At 43.4% G+C, this 23,902-nt stretch overlaps 2 protein-coding genes across 6 annotated transcripts in view; one reads left to right on the top strand and one right to left on the bottom strand.

Annotated features, from left to right (window-relative positions):
* LOC118595743 (protein only RNase P catalytic subunit) overlaps positions 1 to 7,951 on the bottom strand; it is a 97,792-nt gene extending 89,841 nt beyond the window's left edge. For 2 of the 3 annotated variants that reach the window (XM_036206509.1, XM_036206512.1), the window contains exons 1-4: positions 7,179 to 7,951; positions 5,658 to 6,898; positions 3,183 to 3,230; positions 1,404 to 1,536 (exon numbers count right to left, since the gene is read on the bottom strand). In XM_036206509.1, coding sequence (XP_036062402.1) covers positions 1,404 to 1,536; positions 3,183 to 3,230; positions 5,658 to 6,631 — 1,155 coding nt within the window. In that variant the 5' untranslated portion in view covers positions 6,632 to 6,898; positions 7,179 to 7,951. The remainder of the gene's footprint in view (positions 1 to 1,403; positions 1,537 to 3,182; positions 3,231 to 5,657; positions 6,899 to 7,178) is intronic. The other variant, XM_036206511.1, reaches the window with a different exon arrangement.
* The window catches only part of Ppp2r3c (protein phosphatase 2 regulatory subunit B''gamma), a 25,261-nt gene continuing 8,643 nt past the window's right edge, over positions 7,285 to 23,902 (top strand). Inside the window, exons 1-11 of one of the 3 annotated variants that reach the window (XM_036206515.1) lie at positions 7,285 to 7,349; positions 7,668 to 7,922; positions 11,788 to 11,915; positions 12,271 to 12,375; positions 12,921 to 13,033; positions 16,711 to 16,808; positions 17,295 to 17,365; positions 20,064 to 20,196; positions 21,865 to 21,920; positions 21,997 to 22,072; positions 22,776 to 22,912. In XM_036206515.1, coding sequence (XP_036062408.1) covers positions 7,865 to 7,922; positions 11,788 to 11,915; positions 12,271 to 12,375; positions 12,921 to 13,033; positions 16,711 to 16,808; positions 17,295 to 17,365; positions 20,064 to 20,196; positions 21,865 to 21,920; positions 21,997 to 22,072; positions 22,776 to 22,912 — 975 coding nt within the window. In that variant the 5' untranslated portion in view covers positions 7,285 to 7,349; positions 7,668 to 7,864. Of the gene's footprint in view, positions 7,923 to 11,787; positions 11,916 to 12,270; positions 12,376 to 12,920; positions 13,034 to 16,710; positions 16,809 to 17,294; positions 17,366 to 20,063; positions 20,197 to 21,864; positions 21,921 to 21,996; positions 22,073 to 22,775; positions 22,913 to 23,902 lie in introns of all 3 variants that reach the window. The other 2 variants (XM_036206516.1, XM_036206514.1) reach the window with 2 other exon arrangements.

Below are 23,902 nucleotides of genomic sequence, written 5' to 3'. Positions count from 1 at the left end.
CTTTTCCCCAAGAAAGACTGTCAGGACATCATCTCATCTCCTTGTGGGACAGCACTAAGGCAGGAGGATCAAGGTTGGAGGCCAGTCTGGCCTACAGAGCGAGTTCCAGGCCATCCTGGACAATCCTGACTCAAAAATATGCAATGTAATCTCAGTTCTCAGCATAATGTATTACAGGTAAGCAAAATGAAGTTACTATAAATATCTTAAAGATCAAATTCACTATGAACGAAATGTCAACATAATTTTATCAAGTTACCCTCAATTGTCTTGACTAGTTAGGTTATGAGAAAATACAGTATGTTCATAAGAATTTGCTGAAGAGCCAGGTGTGGTGATGCACGCCTTTAATCCCAGCACTTGGGAGGCAGAGGCAGGCAGATCTCTGTAAATTGGAGGCCAGCCTGGTCTAGGACAGTCAGAGCAATGTAGTGTTTTGAAACTATTTCAAAACAAAACAAAACAAAGAAACAAAAAAATTTGCTGAAAATCATTTCCTGGGAACAGTAAGAAAAAATAATCACCTACCTAATAAGTACTGAATTATGACGAGAAATAATAAGACTGACTTCAATGACTTGTAATATATCCAATTATTCTACAAAACTCGAAATTATCCAGGTGGTAGTGGTACACATCTCTAATCCCAGCACTCGGGAGGCAGAGGCAGGTGGATCTCTGAGTTAGAGACCAGACTAGTCTACAGAGTGAGCTCCAGGACAGCCATGGCTACACAGAGAAACCCTGTCTCAAAAACAAAAACAAAACAAAACAAAAAACCAACAACAACAACCAAACCCTACAAATTAGTCTGTGGAAGACCGGCAATTGTAGCCATGGGCTAAATCTAGCCTATTACTTGTTTTCATGAATAGTTTTTGGTTTTGCAGGGTCTGCATGCATTGATAAATCAGGGAGGGGGTGCCCATGCCAGCACACACAGAGGTGAAAGGTAAACTTTTGGGGTCTTCCTTCACCATTCTCCACTTCACATCTTGAGACAGGACCTCTCACTGAACCTTGAGCTTACTGTTCCTAGACCGACTGATCAGCAAGGCCTCAGAATCCACTTGTCTCCACGCCCTCCCCCAGGCATGGGCCACCATGCATGGCTGTTATGTAAATGTTAGGTCTCTACGTTGGGTCCTCCAGCTCACACAGCAGGCTCCTCACCCATGAGCCACCTTCCTAGTCCTGGTGGAAAGTTTTAATGGATCAGTCACAACCATTCATTCATCTGTTACCCATTGCTGTTTTAACTGTAACAAAACCCAAACATTACAACAGAGACTGTATGGCTCACAAAGCCCCAAATACTTGCCATTTGGCCTTTACAAGAAAACAGTTGTTGGCCTCTGCTCCAGACAAGCAATCTAAGAATACAATAAACCTGTTAGACTCACCTGAGGTGTTGTCTTTTTATATTGGTCACCACCATCTATCACATCCCTCATGATTTTTTCCTTGAGAAATTCATATTCTTCTGGACTCAGATGAATAGACTCTAAGATTCTACCACAGCTTGAACACCGGCCACTGGAATTACAATGTTTTATATTAATGTCTTGGAAAATAATTTTTTCCTAAAATTAGTAATTCCATAACACAAGGAAACAGAAATGTAATACAAACAAAAAACAAACAAACAAAAAACACATTAAAACCTTTGTGATCATCACATTTGTTTGAATTTTTTTTCTTTTTTTGTAAACCTAAATATATCTCCCATCAATATGCCAGATAACTCAGAAGAGAAAATCACTAGGCATCTTATAATAAAAAAAAAGCATTTTTTTTTCTGCTAAGGAATTCATGTATACGTATACTTTACACTCTTAGAAGAATCACAGAAGCTTCAAATATGGTTCAATGGGTAAAGGGGCCTGCGGCCAAGCCTAACAACCTGATTTCAATCCCAGGGAACGTATATGGTAGTTGTCCACTGACCTTCACACAGAATAAAATGGAAATTTTAAGTAGTTTTTTGGTTTTGTCTGTTTGTTTAAAGAATCTTAGAGTTTTCTTTCCTGCATGTCTTTGTCTTGTTTCTCCATGGCTCACGATGCCAACTGAAGATGTTAACACAGAGAAGGCAAACTGGCAGGGTGGGAGCAGAATATTGTGCTACTTTCCCTACATATCAGATCTGGGAGTGAGCACACCATACTCATTTAACCTGCCTGTAAGGGTCACAGCAATCTCCCCTGCTCTATAATTATCAATAATGTCAAATTTGCCAGTATAATGGTGCTTCATCACAATAACAAACTGGACACCTCGGGCCCAGCCTAGGAAGGGCCTGTGCTCACCATGATTTCCATCACTGTCAACGCTCTTGAGAGCATCAGCCAAAATAATCACACACACCATCATGGTGACAGGGAAAGACAGCAGAAAGAGCTAGATGACGTAATTTAAAGTACTTCCTAAAAGACAACTGGGTCAGCAATCCAGGGGCCAGCATCATCAAGGTTTAACACAAACTCACAGAATCAACGAGAAAAACACTTTGAGCACTCCAAAATCTGTCTACATGCCTGTAATCCCAACACACAGAAGGTTAAGGCAGCAGGATGACTGACTGTATGTTTGAAGCCAGCCTAAGCTACAAAGCAAGACTCTCAAAACACAGAAACAGATGGTTTTTCCATCTCAGGAACTTTAATTATACCCCTAAGATGTTCTTAAATATTTTTTCTAATTACTAGAAGCTCTCCCCGGCCCAAAGATTGATTGATTGATTGATTTGGTTTTTTCGAGACAGGGTTTCTCTTTGTAGCTTTGCGCCTTTCCTGGAACTCGCTTTGGAGACCAGGCTGGCCTCAAACTCACAGAGAGCTGCCTGCCTCTGCCTCCTGAGTGCTGGGATTAAAGGCGTGCGCCACCACCGCCTGACAAAGATTTATTTTTAATTATGTGTTTGTCTGTGTGAGTGTACGTGTAAGTGTGCGCGTGTGTATGTGCAGGTACAGGCAGAGGGCAGAAGATGCCCTGGAACCAGAATTACAGGCACTTGTGATCCACCAGATGTGGGTGCTGGGAACTGAATCAGATCATATGGAAGAGCAGGAGGAGCTCTTAACCACTGAGCCATCTCTCCAGACCTTTCTATTTTTAAGCCAATACCAACAGAACTTAATATATATGAACCAAACAAACTGAAGACAAATAATGGTTTTTACCTTTTCTGGATTGTAGTGAACTGGCCTTTCCATTGTCTTCCAGGAATACTACATAAAAAGATTACAAAACCAGATTATCAGAAAGTTAAAAATTCCTTCTGAACCTAAAGACAGACCGTCACTGTATTTAGACATTCTGTAAGGAAGAGCTCTGAGAAGTTCAGAATACTTTCTTAGGATGGTTTTCACAGGGCTGCCAGGCTGTGGTTGGGGTTAAGGACCGAGCAGCATTCTACTAGATCCTACAGTATCCTTTTGGTTCACCTCCTGACATAACCCTCCTCCTCTTCAAGTCCTCCTTTATTTCTAGCACTGGGGGTCAGAGGCAAGCAGATCTCTGTGAGTTCAAGACCAGCCTAGTCTACACAGAGAACTCCAGAATAGCCAGGGCTATATAGAGACCCAGTCTGAAACAATAACAACAACAAATCTCAAGTCTAAATCTACCTTCACTAGAAGTATGCAAAAACTAAAGATAATATTTTTCTTTCTTTCTTTCTTTCTTTCTTTCTTTTTTTTTTGAGACAGGGTTTCTCTGTGTAGCTTTGAAGTCTTTCCTGGAACTCACTCTGTATCCCAGGCTGGCCTCGAACTCACGAAGATCCTCCTACCTCTGCCTCCCAAGTGCTGGGATTAAAGGCGTGTGCCACCGCTTCAGCCGCCACCACCACCCAGCTTAGAGATAATATTTCAGTCACACTCAGCTCTAACTGTCTTCATAAAGCTGTTAGACATGGCGCCTGCGTGGAGTCTCTTGTGCTGCTGCTACCTTGGAAGACCACTGCCAGGAACGGTATTCCTTGTTAGCTTGAGAATGACATCCCAACAGACAGGACGCCAGAAATACACACGGTTTTAGCATGATTGGAGTCATCCAAAATTATCTATTGATTTACTCTCTCAAGCATCTCAACTACCATTACTTCCTACTGATCATGGGGCCTACTGCCTTCTTTCCTTCAACAGTTAATTTGGCACCTCGTGACCTCTCACCCAAATCTAAAATTGCATTCAAACAAATATCCCTATTTTCCAGCTTAATTTCTCTCCCACCAGTTCTTCTCATTGTTTTGATACTTGTTTTTCTAAAACTCTACTCCAAACCCAGTGTTTTGAAAACAGAATAAACCCTAAACTCCAAGGTTTTCACACTCTTATTCCTCTTCTTTGGATTCTCAATAAACTCGTTAAGATCGCTAGCCATGATTTCTACCTACAAGTTCTGTAAACATGATACATAATAAAAAGAGAAAAAAGAAGGAAGGAGCTTTTAGGAAACGGCCTGAAATAAATTAATGGTGAAGAAATGAGATTAAAGATTGAAGCATTCAGCAGTTATGGCATTGGTGGCATGAGCCAAAGCAAAGGAGAGCTTGGGAGAACAGCCAGACAAGGAAAGATGCAAAATAAAATGGCAGGATGCTGTGGGACAGTCCTTCCGAGCACTGTGAATATGTATTACTCTCATCGGTAGCCAGGCAGGAAGTGAGGCAGGAAAGCCAAACTGAGAATGATGGGAAGAAGGAGGGCGGAGTCAGAAGAGTCACCAAGAGACACAGAGGGAGCAAGACATGCTGGAGGACAGGTAAAGCCACGAGCCATGTGGTAATACATAGACTAATAGAAATGGGTTGATTTAAGTTGCAAGAGCTAGTTAGTAATAAGCCTGAGCTATCAGGCAAGTATTTATAATTAATATTAAGCCTCTGAGTGGTTACTTGGAAGCGGCTTGCGGGACAGGCTTGAGTATCAGGATTGATCAGGAACTGCCCCACCCACTCGAATCATTCTAAGTGATGAGACATGGGACCATGGGCTAACTATGAGCACATTATTTCCATCACTATTTTTGAAAATATGAATGTGATCATTTGTTAATAAAGTGTTTGCTGCACAAGCAAGATCTGAGGTCGGATCCCTGGAACCCATGTACAAGCCTGGCATGAAGGCTGTACCTGCAACCCCAGAAATATGGGAGTGGAGACAGGCAGACCTCAGGGCTTGCTAACCAGTCAGCCTAGACAAAATGCTAACTGTAGGTTCAGTAAGAGACTGTCTCAAAGTAAGGTGGACTTTGATAAAAGATACCCCAAGTCAAACTGTGTTCTTCACAGCTGCGAGTATGCATTCGCATACAAGTGTGCATACCCCTACACAGCTAAGCCCTTTTCTTGCTATGATGTTGCCCACTATTGATGTTAGATGTCTCAGAAATAAAGAAATCTATTCTATGAAAACAAAATGTACTGTATAACTTCCATTTATGTGACAAGTAGAGATTAACACAAATTATTCCTACCACTCTCTTAAGAGAATGTTTTTCCCCCCCAAAAGGTAAAATAATTCTTACTTCAAGATGGGAAAGAGCCCAATCTGAATAAAATGAGTCTCACCAGCTAATAAACAACACAGAAAATGGTCTACTTTTAAAATATAGGTACTGAGATAAAAACACATGCACAAAATCAAGATTACCTTTCAAACCATGCTTTTATACTGTGTGCAAATGACTCTCCAGGATACAGCTGATTATTCCTTAGATACAAAAGAATGTCCAGTAGTTTGTTCGAATAGTGATCATCATTTATGTCTTTGCCAAAATCAAAGAAGGCCTTTAAAGTTTCCAGCAGAGGAATGAGATTATGACCTACCAATTCCTGATACAAACTCCAAGCCATGTTCACATCTTGATGGAGGAGGGCTCCCTTTATGCAGTCATTATAGTTCCTTTTCGAAGGGACCATGACTTTTTTAATGTCTCCTAAGAGCAGCAAGGCCTCTCTCCACCTGTCTGAGTGGACCAGTCCCCGGATGAGAAGAGTGTTAGCCCCGGATTCTAAACACTTGTACTTGGCTTTCATGATTTCATAGACATCAATAACTTCTGATGTCTGCTTATGAGAGACACAGAGACTTAAATACTTGACGAGCAAATTATACCCTACAATGCCATTGTTCTTTGCGGCTACCCATGCCAAGAGAGACTTAGCCACATCTATAGAGCTACAGCTGCGCACCATCTGGGAAATGACCCAGTCTTCAAAGCTGGCCTTCCCACTGAACTCTTCTTTAAGTTTGTTCCACTCTTCGGAATTCAAGGGTTTAGTTGGAAGTTGGAGAGCGCGCACGCGTGGCAAGGCATGATCTCGATGCTGAGGGTTGCTACTGACCTGTGACCTCTTCTTAGCGGCTCCAGCAGCAAAGTAATGATCAGGAGAAACTTGCCTATTCCTGTCACTTCCTTTCTTGAGTGCTCTAGCCTTGGCAACCAGCAGATTCATTGCTTTGTCATTTGGAAGGGACGTGCTTTTAACAGAAAACCATCTGTGTTGGTTCCCGGTAACCACGAGAAAGAGAGAGACAGGAGAGCTCGCGGGACCCAGCTCAAAGTAAGGGGTACTCTTCCAAAGTTTCGGAAAGCTCCGAAAACCAGGTAAATAGAAGGTCATTCTGCAGTGAATTGAATGAGGGTTAGCTCCACTCCGCTATGGAAAATTAGGAGATTGGTGGTTTAAGCACAGTTCTTGAAAAGGAGATTTTTGCTGGTTTCTCCCTTACAAATTAAGAATGTGCTTTAGGAGTGATTTAATTGCAAGGAAAACACGCAAGTTCTCTCCATTAAACAATGATCCAGGGTCCCTAACACCAATAGCAATCCCTAAACCAGGAGGCGGAACGGGAATCCTGAGGTGCCTGTTACATTCCAATTTTCGAATCTGAGGAAAAAGCACAAGAAGGACCTGCTAGTTTGTCTTATGCGCATCACAACAGTCCTGAAGGGCAAGATACCAACAGCACTAGAACAGGAAAATAAAATAACCTCGACCAGGAACCACCAACCGCAGCCCCACCCGTAGCAAGAAAATCCAGTCTAGGGTCCCTTGCTCTTTACACTTTCTCCAGGCCCTAAAACGCCTCAGAGAAGAGGGAACAGGGAGGACGTGTCATAAACATCACTGGGAAGAAAGCGAGGTCCAGAAAGAGCTTAGACTTAACTGTACGAATGGCCGACGAACGAAGTTCACTTAATTCAACACTCACCACACCACGCACGCTTAAAGTAACCATAAATGCGGTGAAAACTACAGTACCCACAAGGCACCGCGCTGAACGAGCCGCCAGGGCCTGAATGGCTTGGTTGCAGGCGTTCTATTGAGCCTGACGAAGGTAAACAGAAAAAAGAAAGGCGGTTTTGAAGCTTTTAGTATCCAGGAGGGCTGAAGACGGCTGCTGAAGCTTCTGTTAAATCTTGGAGACCATTAAGGTTTCCAAGAGCGAGAACAAAATGTGACGAAAGTGCTTTTCTCAAGTCGGAAAAGCCAATGGATTCCTGCAATCCTGTGGTGCGCACGCGCCGAAAGGCCCACAGCCAAGAGCTCACGCGGGCTTCTTGCTGGCCTTTAAGATCAGGTTTGGTGAGCTGGGACACTCCCATAAGGAGAATAATTTTTCATCTATTTCATGTCTGCTTTTCGCCCCTGCTAGCGTGATCGCCGTATTCGGAACAGACACACCTTTCCGGTTTTTGCCTTCTGCAGCCAAGGCTTCCGCCCGGGTCCAAGATGGCGTCCGGGCGTCCTTCTTAACTTCCACCTGCCTTGGTGGCGTCTGACGTCGGAGCTGGTAGTGGGTGGAGCGGTTAACAACCCGCAAATGTAGGGTCCTCTGAGCGGGAGTCAGCCATGGACTGGAAAGACGTGCTCCGCAGGCGCCTGGCGTCGCCCAACAAGGATCCGAAGAGTGAGTTCCGGAGGGACCGCCCGCTAGATCGCCCGCCCCAGGCTAGAAGTGGCGCGGGGGGGTGAATGGGGCGGGGGAGGAAGTACGAGTGCTGCTTTCCGCGTCCGGTAAACTAACCTGACGAAGGAGCCGGAGTGGAGTGCGCTTTTAGCGATGCGCAGAGGGCCGGCCCAAACTTCCCTGGCCGGTGACCTACAGGGAACCAAAAGCGCGACTGTGGCCCCCGTTTTCCACCATCTTAGGCTTATGAGGAGTAACTGAGACCCTTGGTTCCCTTCGATCTTACCAATATAATTCATCCTTATAGCTTCCCCCTTGAGACAGGGTGTTACCATGTAGCCCGGGCCAGTCTTGACTTAGACCCTCCTTGCCCCAATTTCCCGAGTGCCTGCCGCCTTTTAACTCGTTCTCCATTTTAAATGTCATTAGTCCATTTTACATTGTTCGTTCACCGGTCCTTCACACTTGGCTTGCCGGTCAGTCTGGTTAAATTAAAGGATTTAATTCCACACCAGCACCCAGGCATCTGAAACGAACGGGCTAAAGAAAAACAGAACCGGGCTAGAGAGAGGTCTCAGCCATTAAAAGCTAGACTCACAACCAAAAAGAAAAACAGGACCGCCGGGCTGTGGTGGCGCACGCCTGTAATCCCAGCACTTGGGAGGCAGAGGCAGGTGGATCTCTGTGTTTGAGAACAGCCTGGTCTACAGAGCGAGTTCCAGGACAGCCAGGGCTACACAGAGAAACCCTGTCTCTAGAAAAGAAAAGGATTGTCTTTACTCCTGCTTGAGTCCCTCCAATCCCTCACTAGATTACATTCCTTTTCATATATTCACTGGCTTCTCCTCAATTGTATCCTCTCTCATATACGTTATCAATCTTCTCTTTCCTCCTCACTCATTTCCATTACCACTAACAAGCATGTTGTGATAGCCTGCATGCGTGGAAGTGTGCCGTATGTGTGCAGTGCCTGCTGAATGAAGGAGAAGGCTTTACTGTAGCTATGAGGGAGAGGTCAGCCAGAGGCATCTGGAAGGCTCCAGACTGAGCATGGCCAGCAGAGTAGACCAGGCCATGAGAGAGGGAGGGAGAGAGAGGAGAGATGGGGGCAAGCGACCAAGAGAGCACATGGGAGCCAAGAGCAGAGCCAAACTCCAGAGCGGAGGAGTTGTAGAGGCTGGAGAGGGAAGCCCAGCCCCTGGGCTGGGACCTCTAGGGCAGGAGGTGGGGTGAGAAGTGCTGGGAGGAGCCACGGGTTCTGAGTGAGGCTGAGAGCTGTCCTGCCCTCAGTTGGCCATTAGTCCCTGCAAAGGCCAGAAGAGGGTATGGGATCCCCTGGAGCCGGAGTTCCACATGGTTGTGAGCTGCCGTGTGAGCGCTGGGAAACAAACCCAAGCCCTCTCCAAGAGCAGCAAACCTACAGAGCGTTTGCTGCTCTTAAACCTACTGAGTTCTCTCTCCTGCTCCCCACCAATGTTTGCTACGTTTCTCTTCACCTGTACTAGGAATACTACTACTTGCCATGAGCATTTAACAAATTATCTAGATTGTGTGGATAGTGTTAATAGTCCTACTTAAAGCTGTTGACATCAGTGTCATAGATCCCATCCATTGACTTCAGTGCAGTAGATCCCATCCATTGACTTCAGTGCAGTAGATCCCATCCATTGACATCAGTGCAGTAGAACCCATCCATTGACTTCAGTGCAGTAGATCCCATCCATTGACTTCAGTGCAGTAGATCCCATTTGTTGACATCAGTGCAGGAGATCCCATCCATTGACTTCAGTGCAGTAGATCCCATCCATTGACTTCAGTGCAGTAGATCCCATTTGTTGACATCAGTGCAGGAGATCCCATCCATTGACTTCAGTGCAGTAGATCCCATCCGTTGACATCAGTGCAGGAGATCCCATCCATTGACTTCAGTGCAGTAGATCCCATCCGTTGACATCAGTGCAGGAGATCCCATCCATTGACTTCAGTGCAGTAGATCCCATCCGTTGACATCAGTGCAGGAGATCCCATCCATTGACTTCAGTGTCATGGATCCCATCCGTTGACATCAGTGCAGGAAATCCCATCCATTGACATCAGTGCAGGAGATCCCATCCATGTGCTAAATCTCTTTTGCCTTCGCAAAGATGTATTCTTAAGGATAGCCCTTCACCTGCATCATCAGGCTTTCTTAATCATTTTCATTAGCATATAAACATGCTGGTAACTTTCCCAGTTAAGAAACTTTCTCAGGCTGGGCAGAGGTGACACACTCCTTTAATCCCAGCACTTGGGAGGCAGAACTAGGCGGATCTCTGTGAGTTCGAGGCCAGCCTGGTCTACAGAGTAAGTTCCAGGACAGGCATCAAAACTACACGGAGAATGTTTCGGAAAAACAACAACAACAACAAAAACCTTACTGTCTCTTATTCCTGCTTGTGAAGAATCATTAGTGACCACTTAATGGCTAAATTCATTGGTCCTTTTCAATTCCCATTTTATTTGCAAAATTTTTCAGTTTTCTCCAATAGTACTAAACCATACTAAAGAAACTATCGGCTTGGTTCAAGGTTAAAAGTTAACGTGACTGGTACCAGAAGTGCTGTGTGAAAAGTACTGAAGAACCCCAGTGTCACCTTTGAAAGAAAATGAGACAGAAAAATAGTGTTGTTGTTGTTGTTTTGTTTTTTTGGTTTTTCGAGACAGGGTTTCTCTGTAGCTTTGGAGCCTTTCCTGGAACTCACTCTGTAGCCCAGGCTGGCCTGGAACTCACAGAGATCCACCTGGCTCTGCCTCCCGAGTGCTAGGATTACAGGCGTGCACCACCACCACCTGGGGAAAAACAGTTTTTGAGAAACTAGATGGTAGAGTTGAAGAGCCCAGTGAGGCTGGCGTGCAGACAGCCCTGAGGTTCTGAGTGAACAGAGGTGATTTGGACGTGTGTTAGAGCCTGTGCTTTCGGAAGAGAGTTAGCAGGGATCTGGGATCTAGCCGTGGTCACTCTCATCTGTAATCCCAGCTCTGGGGAGGCTGAGACACCGGGCTAGTCACAGGCTTGAGGCCAGCCTGAGGGACAGAGTGAGACCTATTAAAGAAATAAAGAAGCCTGGAGTCTAGGGTGTAGCTCAGTGGTAGAGTGCTGGCACAGTGTGCACACAACCCAGGATTGGAACCTCAGTACACACTGTTTCCATAGATGTTTATCCTCAATAAAGAAAAATGGCTCCGTGATTAAGTTACCTGTCAACAGCAGGCAGGTTGGAGGGCAGTAGAGCTCTGAGCTTTGAGCCTCAGACAGTGCTGCTCTTTGTTTTGTTATTAAAGACCAACTGCGGTCATGCGGTCATGGGGCCAAAATTGTATCAGGTCAGGGCCTGTGCCTGCTCTGCTTCCTCTAGCCACAGTGTCCAGCACAGGACTCTGTACAGTAGGTGCTCAGGGGTGTCTGTTCTTGTTTCTGGCACTGAGAATTGAACCCAGGGCTCTGTATATGCGACCTAAGCACTCTACCACTGAGCTATCCTCCTCGTCCTAGCAAGTACTTGTGATAGGATGAATTGAAACACTTTAAAGGTTTTTAAATGAGACAGTGACTTGCGGAAGAGGCAGGCTTCAATGATAAACACAAGTACAGGGAACACCCTGATTCTCATTGTACTGGACAAGTCAGTGGTTGATGTAAGGAGGCTACTTCAGTGGAAGGCAGTATTTCAAGTTAGTCCATTCAGTTTCTAAACACAGGCCTTTTTGTCCCTGCAGATGTTTTAACTAGCCTAGGATACTAGGCTATCCTGAGTAAAAATAATATTTGGTGTTTATGCTTTTTCTCACTTTTATTATTATTATTTTTTTTTGCTATTGTTACTAGGGAAAAAAAGTGAACAAGAATTAAAAGATGAAGAAATGGATTTATTTACCAAGTACTACTCAGAATGGAAAGGAGGTAGAAAAAACACAAATGAATTCTATAAGACCATTCCTCGGTTTTATTATAGGGTAAGTGCTGTTTAAGTGGAAGTTCCTGAATCTGTAAATGAAATGTAATTTCAAAAATGGGATCCAAAGCATATATTTTTTAAAACAAAGGATTACATCGAACATTTTGTATATTTTATTACAGTTGATTTATCACTGTGAGAAAATACTTTGAATCTACTAAAAGCTTGTACCAGTAAGTTGGTACAAGAAGGTAAAGTTGTTAATCCCCCTTTTTTGAGCTCTAGGCTCTTCTAATTTTTATTGTAGGTATTAGTGGGAAGAATACTGTTCGGTGATATAGTCTCAGCAGGCTGGCTACCCAGACTATTTCATTTGATATTGATGTAAGGTGACTTTTCCAATGTGATTTTAGTTGCCCGCGGAAGATGAAGTCTTACTTCAGAAGTTAAGAGAGGAATCTAGAGCTGTCTTTCTACAGAGGAAAAGCAGAGAACTCTTAGATAATGAAGAATTACAGGTACAAGTGGACTCACATGGCTTTAGCTGTTACCCATTTCTTTCTTATACTTAAGTCATGCAGGATTTTGTTATGCCTCTTTGAATTCTCGCTGCAGAGTAGTACTCCATAGGTTTCTGAAACAGGGCGTGTATAAGTGTACCAGAATCAGCTGCTGAACTTGCATGGCCTGATGTCCAAGGATAGTGCTCTTAAGGTTTTGTTTCTTAAGTTTCCACATAATCCTAGTGGGTTGTCAGGGTGGAAAACAGAAGTCCAAATCCTAGCCCCCTGCCATGGTGTGACTTTAGGCAATGGACTTGATACCTTTATACTTGAATTTTCATGTGTAAAGTAGATAGCTGCCTACACTAGATAGATACATGGATTAAAGAAGCAATGTATTTTGGAAGCTTAAACTTTAGTAAGCACAATAAGTGTCAGTTATTTTATTAGTCATCAAAGTAACGGGGCATTGATTCACCTTTATTAGACAGAAACGGTGCACTTACATTCTTAAATCCATCGCTAACTTGTAACATTTCCATTTCCCTAATTCTCTTAAGAACTTATGGTTTTTGCTGGATAAACACCAGATACCACCTATGATTGGAGAGGAAGCAATGATCAATTATGAAAATTTTTTGAAGGTTGGAGAAAAGGCTGGACCAAAGTGCAAGTAAGAACAATGGGATTTAAAGAGGACCGTGGCAGACATTTTTATGCCTCGAGGGTCAGTGGAGTGACGTTTGGCCTACTAGTTTAAGTGACTGAAATGTGATAAAATTATTTAGAGTCAAGAAAAAAATTGGAGGCTGGGGAGATGGCTTAGCCTGTCGGAATCCGAGTGATCGTATAAAAGCTGGGTACAGTAGCATATGTGTGCAACCCACGGTGTTGGTAGACCAGAGGTGGGCAGATCTGTCAAGGTCATTGGCCATCCAGCTACTCAAATCAGTGAGCTCCATGTTTGGTGAGAGAATCTGTCTCAACAAATAGGGTGGAGAGCACTGATCCCTGCCATCAACCTCTGGCTTCTGCATGTACCTACATGCACATATGCCCACAGCCGCACAAACATGTACTGTACCATGCATGCAAAAGTGTTGGTGTGGAGTTAGAAAGAGCAATAAGACAAAGCTGGGTGTGGTGGCACCTGTCTGTAAGCCCAGCACATGAGAGGTTGATGCAGGGGATAGTCACAAGTTCAAGGCCAGCCTGGGCTCCACAGTGAGTTCCTGTCTCAGATGAAAGAGAGAAATAAGATACGTTGGGCATAGTGGTACTTAATTCCAGTACTCTGGAAACTGAAGCAGTCAACTTAATGAAATATAATAAATCTTACAGCAAGAACAAATGGTGCTATGAAGTTATTAAGAAAAATAATACCACTGAGTATAGCAGTATACACCCCCAGCACTGAGTGGACAGAAGCAGGTGAATGTCTGTGACTTTGAAGCCAGCCTACTCTACATAGCAAATTCCAGGCTACCCAGAGCTACATAGTGAGACCCCATCTCAAAAGAGGGAGATAGAGGGAAGGATGATGGGGTGGGGGAAGGGGAGGGGGCGCAGCGGGGGAAATACCAAGTTGGACATGGTAGCATATGCCTGTCATTTAGCACTCTAGAAGCTAAGGCAGGAGGATTGTAAATTCAAGGTTAGTTTGTGCTACGCTGCACAGCAAGATCCTGTCTTGGAAAAAAGAAAAAGAATAAACAAAATAATGCCATTTAATGATTCTAATTTGTTCATTCCTTTTTAAAAAAAATTTTTTTTGGCACAAAGCTACACAGAGAAACCCTGTCTCGAAAAAAAAAAAATTTTTTTTTTTGGTTGGTTGGTTGATTTTTTTGAGACAGGGTTTCTCTGTGTAGCTCTGGAACCTGTCCTAGAACTTGCTTTTAGACCAGGCTGGTCTCGAACTCACAGATATCTGCCTACTTCTGCCTCCCGCCCGAGTGCTGGGATTAAAGGCCTGCACCACCACTACCACCCAGCTTATTTATTTATTTTACGTGCATTGGTGCTCTTTGCCTGTATGTATGTCTGTGTGAGGGTGTCATATCCATTGAAACTGGAGTTACAGACAGTTGTGAGCTGCCATGTGGGTGCTGGGAATTGAACCCAGGTCCTCTAGAAGAGCAGCCAGCTTTAACCTCTGAGCCATCTCTCCAGCCCGTCTTCATTCCTTTTTAGCATAGCAAAGATTTACTTTTTCCTATTTATAGCCTTTTAAATATAAATATGATATAAATATAAATCAGATTCACTCACTGTGACGCCAGTTTTAAGGGCACACAAAGGTAAACCAGATGGTAGACTCCGCTGACCAGGGCTACATGAGCAGAAGATGGAGTGTGTGTCTACAGCCGAGAGCTGGCCGCCTCAGGGGCTGGCTTCACAGCCAGATTGGAGACTGGCACCCGAGAGCTGGAACGTACAGACTCCAGTGGGCTTTCTTGGATGTTAGGTGCTTAATGGTAATTTATATACTTACATGGTCTCTACAGCAACCCACATCCATTTAAACACATAATATTTTCTATTATGTGGTTAGTAGACCATGATACTCCTTTGGGACAAAGTCTTTAATGTAGTTTTTAAACTATTAATGCTGTTCAGCATTTTGAAATGTGAACTATGAACTCAATTAAGGTTATAGGTAATCTTTTAAATACTATATACATCATGGCCAGTGTATTACATCATTTACACTGTATTTAATGTCCTAGGAGATTTTACTACAAGATGCTTAGAGTAGACACCAGTGGGTCATACTCAGTAATTGATCCCATGGGTAGAATTATGGTCATGCTTTTAGTGTCTGTTCCTTTGTCTTACTAGACTAGAAATGCTGTGTTTACAGAATATGGTGGAACCACCCTGGGAATGTGATGGTTCTTCTGTGAGCTGTTACAAGCTCCAGTGTGCTCACTATGTAAGCAAAGTTGGAGCCAGTTCTCATCAGAAGTACTGGTAGTGGTTTTCGGGTTCCTTAATAGATGGATCTCCAGTGCATTGGAGAGCAGCAGAGACGGAGGCAAACCTTCAGAAAGTCTGCCAGAAAAACGTTTTTTTGTTGTTGGCTCAGCCTGGCTGGTTTGATTTGATGTGAATCAGTCTCGCTCTATCCCAGGCTGACCTGAAACTCACCCTGTAGCCCAGGCTGGTCTCAAATATGTGGCAGTTCTCATTCATCAGCTCTTGGGTGCTGGAATTACAGCATGCACAATCAGCTGCCCCCTTTCTTCTAAGCATGTTCTGATGCTGAGAGTAGCTGTGCACTCGGTATTTAAAGGGAACTCTTCAGCTGGGTATAGTGGCGCACGCCTTTCATCCCAGTATTTGGAAGGCAGAGGCAGGCAGATCTCTGTGAGTTCAAGGCCAGCCTGGGCTACACAGTGAGATTCTGTCTCAAAAAAACAACAACAAGAAAAGGAACTCTGGGGGAGAGGGGTTTTCTCACTCATCTGACCAAGCTCATATCCAGCTGGAGTTCTTCTTCTAGGTGCTTTGGGTTAATTTCCTTCTCAGTGTTACCGTCTTCAGAATGGCTGATATTTTTACTCAGTGCTGTGTGTGTCTGCTTTAGAAGCCCTGTTGCGGTCTGTACCGGTGAGCCAGGTGGGATGGCACAGTCGCAGTTGTTGGAGCTGCTGTGTCCAGATCCATCAGATTCATGCAGGCGTCCCCAGTGTTCGTTCCTTTACCACCTTTTTGGTTTTTGGTTTTTTTGAGACGGGTTTTTTCTGTGTAACAGTCCTGGCTGTCCTTGAACTCACTCTGTAGACCAGGCTGGCCTCGAACTCACAGAGATCCACCTGCCTCTGCCTCCCAAGTGCTGGGATTAAAGGCGGCCGCCGCCACCACCTCTACCACCACCACCACCCGGCCCTTCATTACCACCTTTATACACAGAAACAGGAGCTGGAATACCAACCGCTCCAATTTCATTCTCTATCCTTCCTAAGGTGTGGTGGGTAATGTGATGGGTGACTACCCAGCAGCCCTACTGATTTTCCTCCTGCAGCTTGGGAGCCCCACTCTGCATCCTGGCACTGGAGGGCGCCCCTGCAGATGAGCCTGCCTCTCACTGTGGCTAGGCCAAGGGGCCGTCATGATAGGCAACTGAGCCCAGGCTTTAGCAGGTGAGGGCATGCATGCACCTAGGTCTCATTCTTTGAAGAATGCAAACATTTATAACTTACTGTTTCAAATTTTGAACTATGAGGAGTCTTTATTGTTTCTTACTTTGATTTTTAATTGTATGAATTTATGTTGTTTTCTAATTCTTATAGATGTCAGTTTTGTACTATGCTGGTAGACCATTTTAATTTTTATTTCCTTTTTTAGGCAATTTTTTACTGCAAAAGTCTTTGCCAAACTCCTTCATACAGATTCATATGGAAGAATTTCCATCATGCAGTTCTTTAACTACGTCATGCGAAAAGGTGATTTGTTGTGTGTGTGAGTTTTGTCTGGAATCAAGTAGGCACTGGCCTGTGCTTTTCTATTACTTTTCCCTTGTGGCATGTTTTTTCCTATGCTATTATGGTTCTTCTGTGCACTCTACAGAGGTATGATTTTCAGTATTAAAATTGAATTCATTATTTTAAACCCTTCTTCCTTTTTCTGGCAAAGGACAGACTGACGGGGAAGGCCCTTTGGGGACAGTACATATGACCCAGAAAAAGGAAGAAGGGTTTCTGCTTTTGGCAGCTCTACTTTGCCACCGGTCTTAGGGTACACGAGGCTTTTGTTTAAAATAATGAATTCAATTTTAAGTGGCTCAGGGATCACTGGTCACTTAATTATGTGAAAATGGCTTTATGGAGTTCTGGAACTGGTCTGCACATCTACTCCAGGATCTTACTCTTTTCTCATATGCTCAAGAACAGATCTGAGTATTTACTTGTCATTTTCCTGTTTATTATCAGTTTGGCTGCATCAGACAAGAATAGGACTCAGTTTATATGATGTTGCTGGACAAGGGTACCTTCGGGAATCAGTGAGTATTGATCTCAATTTAATAAACGTATAGATACCAAAGTATTAACATGAATCATCACTAAGTTGTAGATACAGTTTATTTTGTCTTCATAACTTTTGTTTGCCTGATTTTACCTCTGTTAACATGTTAAAAAACAAATCTTTTGATCTTTTTAAAAGGAAAATGAAGCTGAGCATCGTAGCACATGCTTCTAATTCAAGTACTGTAGAGGCTGAGGCAGGAGGATTATTCAGAGTTCAGGGGTAGCTGAAGCTCCATATAGAGTTCCAGGCCAGCCTGAGCTATGACAAAACATTATCAGTGAATAAATAGAATGTATTTAAACAGATTTTAAAAGTGGTTGACGAGAATAGAGTGGTGCCCCATACCTGTAATGCTAGCTTAGGAGGCCAGGATATAAAGACCACTGCCAAGCTGGTTAGGACTATGTACTGAGACCTTATCTCTGAGGTCCCAGGGGCAGAGACGGAGACAGAGAACAATTACTGAAGAAAAAAGCTTTCCGAGTTCTGTTTTTCCATCTCCTTTGTATGTGTGTGAACTGTGCATGTTCGGCATGTGTGCAGGCAGACATGGAGACCTGAGGTTGATGTCGGGATCATCTTCAATCCCTCTTCTTCATGGAGTCAGGCTCTTTGACCAAACCCAGAGCCTGCCACATGGCTCGTTTGCTAGGTAGCTTTCTCTGGAGATTCCTGGGTCAGTCTTCCAAGGCTGATGTTACAGGTGGACCGCCACGCCCACTGGCATTTAGTTCTGGGATCTGAACTCCAGTCCTCACACTTGCAAAGCAAGTGCCCTAACCACTGAGCCATCTCCCTAGCCAGCCCCTCTAGGGACTAGAAAGAGATGGGGTAGGGCTCACATGTGCCACAGAACACATGTGGAGACTGAAGGAAAACTTGATGGAGCTGGTCCTCTTTCCACCTTTCCACGTGGATTTTATACTCAAGCTCGGGTCTTTAGGCTCACACAGCAAGCGCTTTGCCTGTAAGCCATCTCACCTCGCCAGCTTGGCTGTTTTCATGGATGCATTATTTATTACTTTGATAAAGACCAGGAAATTTCTCTTTTATAGAATAGAGGAGAAATCTGAAGTGGCTTTGCTTTTACCCGTAGTTTTAGAGGGACGTGATAAGTTACCAAGAGGATATTTATATCCTGTAGGTACGAATGTCATTAGGCCTGGTTAGGAATGGGATTAAAACCTCCTGACCCAAATGGCTATGCTACTTAAGTATTTTTGGCAGTTATCTAAATTATGTAGCTCTTTTTTAGGCTTATATTTTTTTCTCCAAAACAGAGTCCTCTTTTAGAGCTTAAGGGAGAAGATCTGTTAGGCATAAATATCAATAAAGCTAATGAGTTAATAACTATTCACATATGTGTTTTGATCATCATCTTATCCCTTCCAAGGAAAGAGCATCATTCTTGTGCTGTAAGATTCAGATCTACATTGTAGGAAAGGGCTCTCGCCTGTCTCTGTACAAATGGAGCCAGTGTGGCTAGACCAAAGCTGTAGTGGCGGTGACGTCAGAGAAGTTGATGGTGCCTACATATGGAGCCTTTTAGGCTAGAGTGGAGAGTTCAGGTTGTGATTCTGAGATTCAAAAGAAGCCAGTGAATGTCTCAGTGAGTTACCAGGGTGTGGGTTGGTTTGGGGTTTTGGTCTTATTTTTTTCGTGTGAGTTTGTGGAGGTCAGAGAACAACTTGTAGGAGTTGGTTCTCTCTATCATCTGGACCTGGGAATTGAGCCCAGGTCATCAAGCTTGGCTATAAGTGCCCTCACCCACTAGACCATCTTGCCAGGCCCCACGTTTCTAGTTTTAAAGATCATTCTGGATGAATCATGGGCAATTATAAGAACAAAGGATGGAGGCAGAAATGATAGGCCGCTGTCTGTGGTAGCAGAGTGAGGGAAAAATGATAGTGGCCGAGATGAACGGTGACTGTAGAAGAAGCTGGAAGCACTTGTTAAGCTCAGTACTTCAGAGACTGAGGCAGGAGATGACTCACAAGTTTGAGGCTAGCCTGCGATACGTAGTGAAACCTTATCTCACCACCAGCACCCAAAACTACCCCCAAAGCTGAAAATAGGTCCATTCAGTTCACACTTTGGACATCCTACCACCACCTCTACTACCCAGAGAGAGACTGCTCACCTTGCCGCTGGATCGGACGTGTGTACAGGCATGGGACACTGGTGAGGGAAATGGAGAGACCAAAGTTGGGAGAAAGCAGGAGGAGCTGGGAAGCTCATTCAGACACCAGGTTGAGGAGCCTGTTCTTTTAGGAACTTAGATGTCTCTGATCTACCAGGCACACATGTTTAGAATGGTTAGAGCAAAAAATAAAGTTGTTAAAATCAATGTAAAGCACCACAGGAGACTTGTGTTTGTTCATTTGGAGTTTGTAAGACAAAGTCTCACTTTGCAGCCTTTGTAGCTGGGCAGGCCTAGAACTTGCAGTGATCCTCCTGCCTCTGCCTCCCAAATATTGGGACTATAGGTGTGTACCAGAGAGTTTTAAATGTATTACCTTGGTGTCCTAATGTTGTTTCTTTTGCTGTTATGAAATTCTCTGAGCAAGGCAATCTTAAGGGAGAAGGGGTTCATTTGGCTTAAAATCCGGTTTCTAGTCTGCCATAGTGAGGAAGTCAAGGCAAGACATTTAACCATTTTGTTTTGTTTCCAGGACTTAGAAAACTACATACTGGAACTTATCCCTACTTTGCCACAATTAGATGGGCTGGAAAAATCCTTTTATTCTTTTTATGTTTGCACAGCAGTTAGGAAGTTCTTCTTCTTTTTGGACCCTCTAAGAACAGGTAAAATAAATAAATAAATAAATAAATAAATAAATAAATAAATAAATAAATAAATACATAAATAAATTTAAATATGGGGATATTATTTATTGCATACTATCTCAATATTAGACAAGTCTCTTCCATTTCCCTTTGTTTTCTAATGTCAGTGACATAATCTGGCAAACCTCAGAAGAGTGGACCAGTGTACAAGACAGCCACAATACTTTGCTTTGTATAAGGATAGTTCAGAATATTCTCGCACTGACTGTAACCAGCTATTCAATGGTGGATGTCACCTACTGTCTCCGTGTTCTGTTGCTGTGAAGAAACACCATGACCACTGCAACACTTTAAAGAAAACATTTAATTGGGGCTGGCTTACAGTTCAGAGGTTTAGTCCATTGTCATCATAGTGGGAAGCATGGCAGTGTGCAGGCTGACATGGTGCTGGAGAAGTAGCTGAGAATTCGACATCTAGATCCGCAAGCAGCATTTGAAACCTCAAAACCCACCCCTCATGACACACTTCCTCCAACAAGGCCACACCTCCTAATCCTGGTCAAGTAGCATCATTCCCTTATGATCAAGCATTCAAATATAGGAGCCTGTGGGGGCCATTCCTATTTAAACCACCACACCTACCCACTGAAGAATTTCCTTCACACTGGGCAGGCGGGCTCTGGGAGTTTGACCTGGTCTACATAGTAAGTTCCAGGACAGCCAGAGTTACATAGTAAAACTCTGTCTCAAAAGAGAAAAAAAAAGTTTCCTTCATCCCTCAAAATGTGACCTGGGTGACCAGTCACTGTCACTTCTTCCAGTTCTAAGGAGTTCCACAATTCTATGATCTGCTATCTGTGGTGTGTGGCATACTGGATAATTGCTCTCTTCTTTATGAAAAACTGTGTTTGAGGGTCATGTTACTATAATGTAGTCTTACTCTTTCCTAAGTGGTGGCCAGGTTAGTAAACATAGAAACCCCCAATTTTTCAGTGAGCTATACCCTTTTAATTAGTTAAGTTAGTAGGCAGAGTCTCACTGCCTAGCCCAGGCTGTCCTTGAACTCACAAAGATCTGCTTGCCTCTGCCTCCGGAGTGCTGGGATTCAAGGAGTGCATCACCATGCTTGGCAAAAGGAAAGAAGGGGCTTTGGTGACATTGATGACAGGCACTGGTAGCAGTGTTTCAGACATGGGAGCCTTACCGTCAACAGCGGAGCAGTCTCTCCAGCCCCACCCCCATTACCAAGATGGTCCCTAGTCGCAAAATATGACATGACCTTTTCAGGTTCTGACAGCACAATTCTAGTAGGAGTTTACTGCTTAGCTTCTTATAACTGGAGGCATGAGGCCAGCCTGGTCTGCAGAGGGAGCTCCAGGACAGCCAAGGTTACACAGAGAAACCCTGTCTGGAAAAACAAAACAAAAAACCAAGTAAATATGTAGAGATTTTGTGGGTTATTGGGGTTTGTTTTGTCTTTTTGTTGGAGTGTTTTTACTTTGCTTGTGTGTGTGTGTGTGTGTGTGTGTGTGTGTGTGTGTGTGTTTGTGTTTTCATTGTTTCAAAATAAGGAATCTAAGAGCTAGATCTTTATCATATAAATTATATAATTGCCTTTGTAAAATAACATCTTTAAAAAATAAGTTGTTCTCAAAATGAAATTGTGTTTCATTATATTTTTTAAAGGGAAGATCAAAATTCAAGATATTTTAGCATGCAGCTTCCTAGATGATTTACTGGAGGTAAATATTTATTAAACTACTTAATTTTATCACATGGTAATTGCTATTTTCTAATTATATTTCTGTGTTTCTTTAGCTAAGGGATGAAGAACTGTCCAAAGAGAGTCAAGAAACAAATTGGTTTTCTGCTCCTTCCGCCCTGAGGGTCTATGGTAGGATCCCGTTCTCAAGTTCCATTACTCAGACCTCTGTTTTATGCACAGGCTATTTACCTTAAGACCAGAGTGTTCTCCCCGCCAAAGGGTTAGTTAGCACTCTGGATTACTAAGATGTCCTTACTGTACTACTGTTTGAACTTTTTGGAACTCTTGCATAGTTGCTATGCTTTGTTTTCAGTAGAACAATGTAATTTGGTTCATTTTCATTGGCTCCAACAGCAGCTATTGTTGTCTTATTTTGATAGAATGCTGTTGTCAGGATGCACAGAGACGGGTATTGGGGAGCGATTTGGATTTATTGAATCTCATTAGTTTTCTATAGTTTTATTTTGAATGGTCTCCTGACTCACTTAGGATCTGTTACTGCTGACGTAAGCTGAAAGCATATGGGTGCTTCTTGTTGAGCCACCAAGTTTAGAAATCTGTGAATGTTCTAACTGGTTGAACTGAAAACAAAAATGTAAGTGTAATAGGCCAAAAATCACAAGCTTCATAATGAGCTTTTTGTGTGAATTTAGCTTAGTAGTTGTTCCAGTCAACATTTGAAGGCCCAACTATTACTATTGATAGTAAGCCACTACCTTTACTATCAATCAGACTATTAGGTAATAAAATGACATTTTGTTAATGTCCAGCCTTTGTGATTAATTAAAAAATATTTTGGCTCTGAATATGTTCCTATATTCTTTATTGCAAGGTCAGTATTTGAATCTTGATAAAGATCACAATGGCATGCTCAGTAAAGAAGAACTCTCCCGTTACGGAACAGCAACCATGACCAATGTCTTCTTAGACCGTGTTTTCCAGGAGTGTCTCACTTACGATGGAGAAATGGTATTGAAATCTGCTGATAAATTTCAAGAATCTAGGCTCCTACGGTTTCTATAAGCTATTTTCTTGATGTAAATCAATAGTTTTTGGTTTGTCTATCTGTCTTAAAGATAGGGTCTTAGGTAGACCACACTGGCCTTGAACTTGGTTTGTAATCAAGAATGACCTTGAACTCTTGACCCTCATGTCTTGCCATCCCAAGTGCCAGAGCTACAGGAATGTGCCAGCATGCCTTGCTTCCTTCAGCATTATTAATACCAGTCTGTAACAGGTTCTTAAAATTAATATCAGTGATTAATAACCTGATCTTAAAATGTTAAGTCAGGAGCTGGAGAGATGGCTCAGAGGTTAAGAGCACTCACTGGCTGCTCTTCCAGAGGTCCTGAGTTCAATTCCCAGCAACCACATGGTGGCTCGCAACCACATGGTGGCTCACAACCATCTGTAATGAGATCTGGTGCCCTTTTCTGGGCAGAACACTGTATACATAATAAATAAATTTTGGTGGTGGGGGGTTTGGTTTTTCAAGACAAGGTTTCTCTGTAGCTTTGGAGGCTGTCCTGGACTAGCTCTGTAGACCAGGCTGGCCTCGAACTCACAGAGATCCACCTGCCCCTGCCTCCTGAGTGCTAGGATTACAGGCGTGCATCACCACCGCCCGGCAATACATTTTTTTTTAAAAATGTTAAGTCAGTGGAATTACTTGACATTCTGAGTCTGTTCTTATGGAAATTCAGTTACAAATCCTTCCTTCTGGGCTCAGAATTTAGTATTTCCTCATTTCATCGTCAGGATACCTAAGTATACTGACACTCCTAATAAGGAGCTAGTAAAAAGAAAAATCTGAGCATTCAGTAAATCCTGTAAAACATTCCCCCTTTTTTTTTCCCAGACAAGGGTTTCTCTGTGTAGCCCTGACTGTTCTAGAACTCCCTCTGTAGACCAGGCTGACCTCGAACTCAGAGATCTGCCTGCCTCTGCCCCGAGTGCTGG

This window comes from Onychomys torridus, chromosome 14 (assembly GCF_903995425.1).
Source record: "Onychomys torridus chromosome 14, mOncTor1.1, whole genome shotgun sequence".
Taxonomy (NCBI): Eukaryota; Metazoa; Chordata; class Mammalia; order Rodentia; family Cricetidae; genus Onychomys; species Onychomys torridus.
Note: the sequence above shows the minus strand (reverse complement) of the source record. Positions and strands in the feature narration are given on the sequence as shown.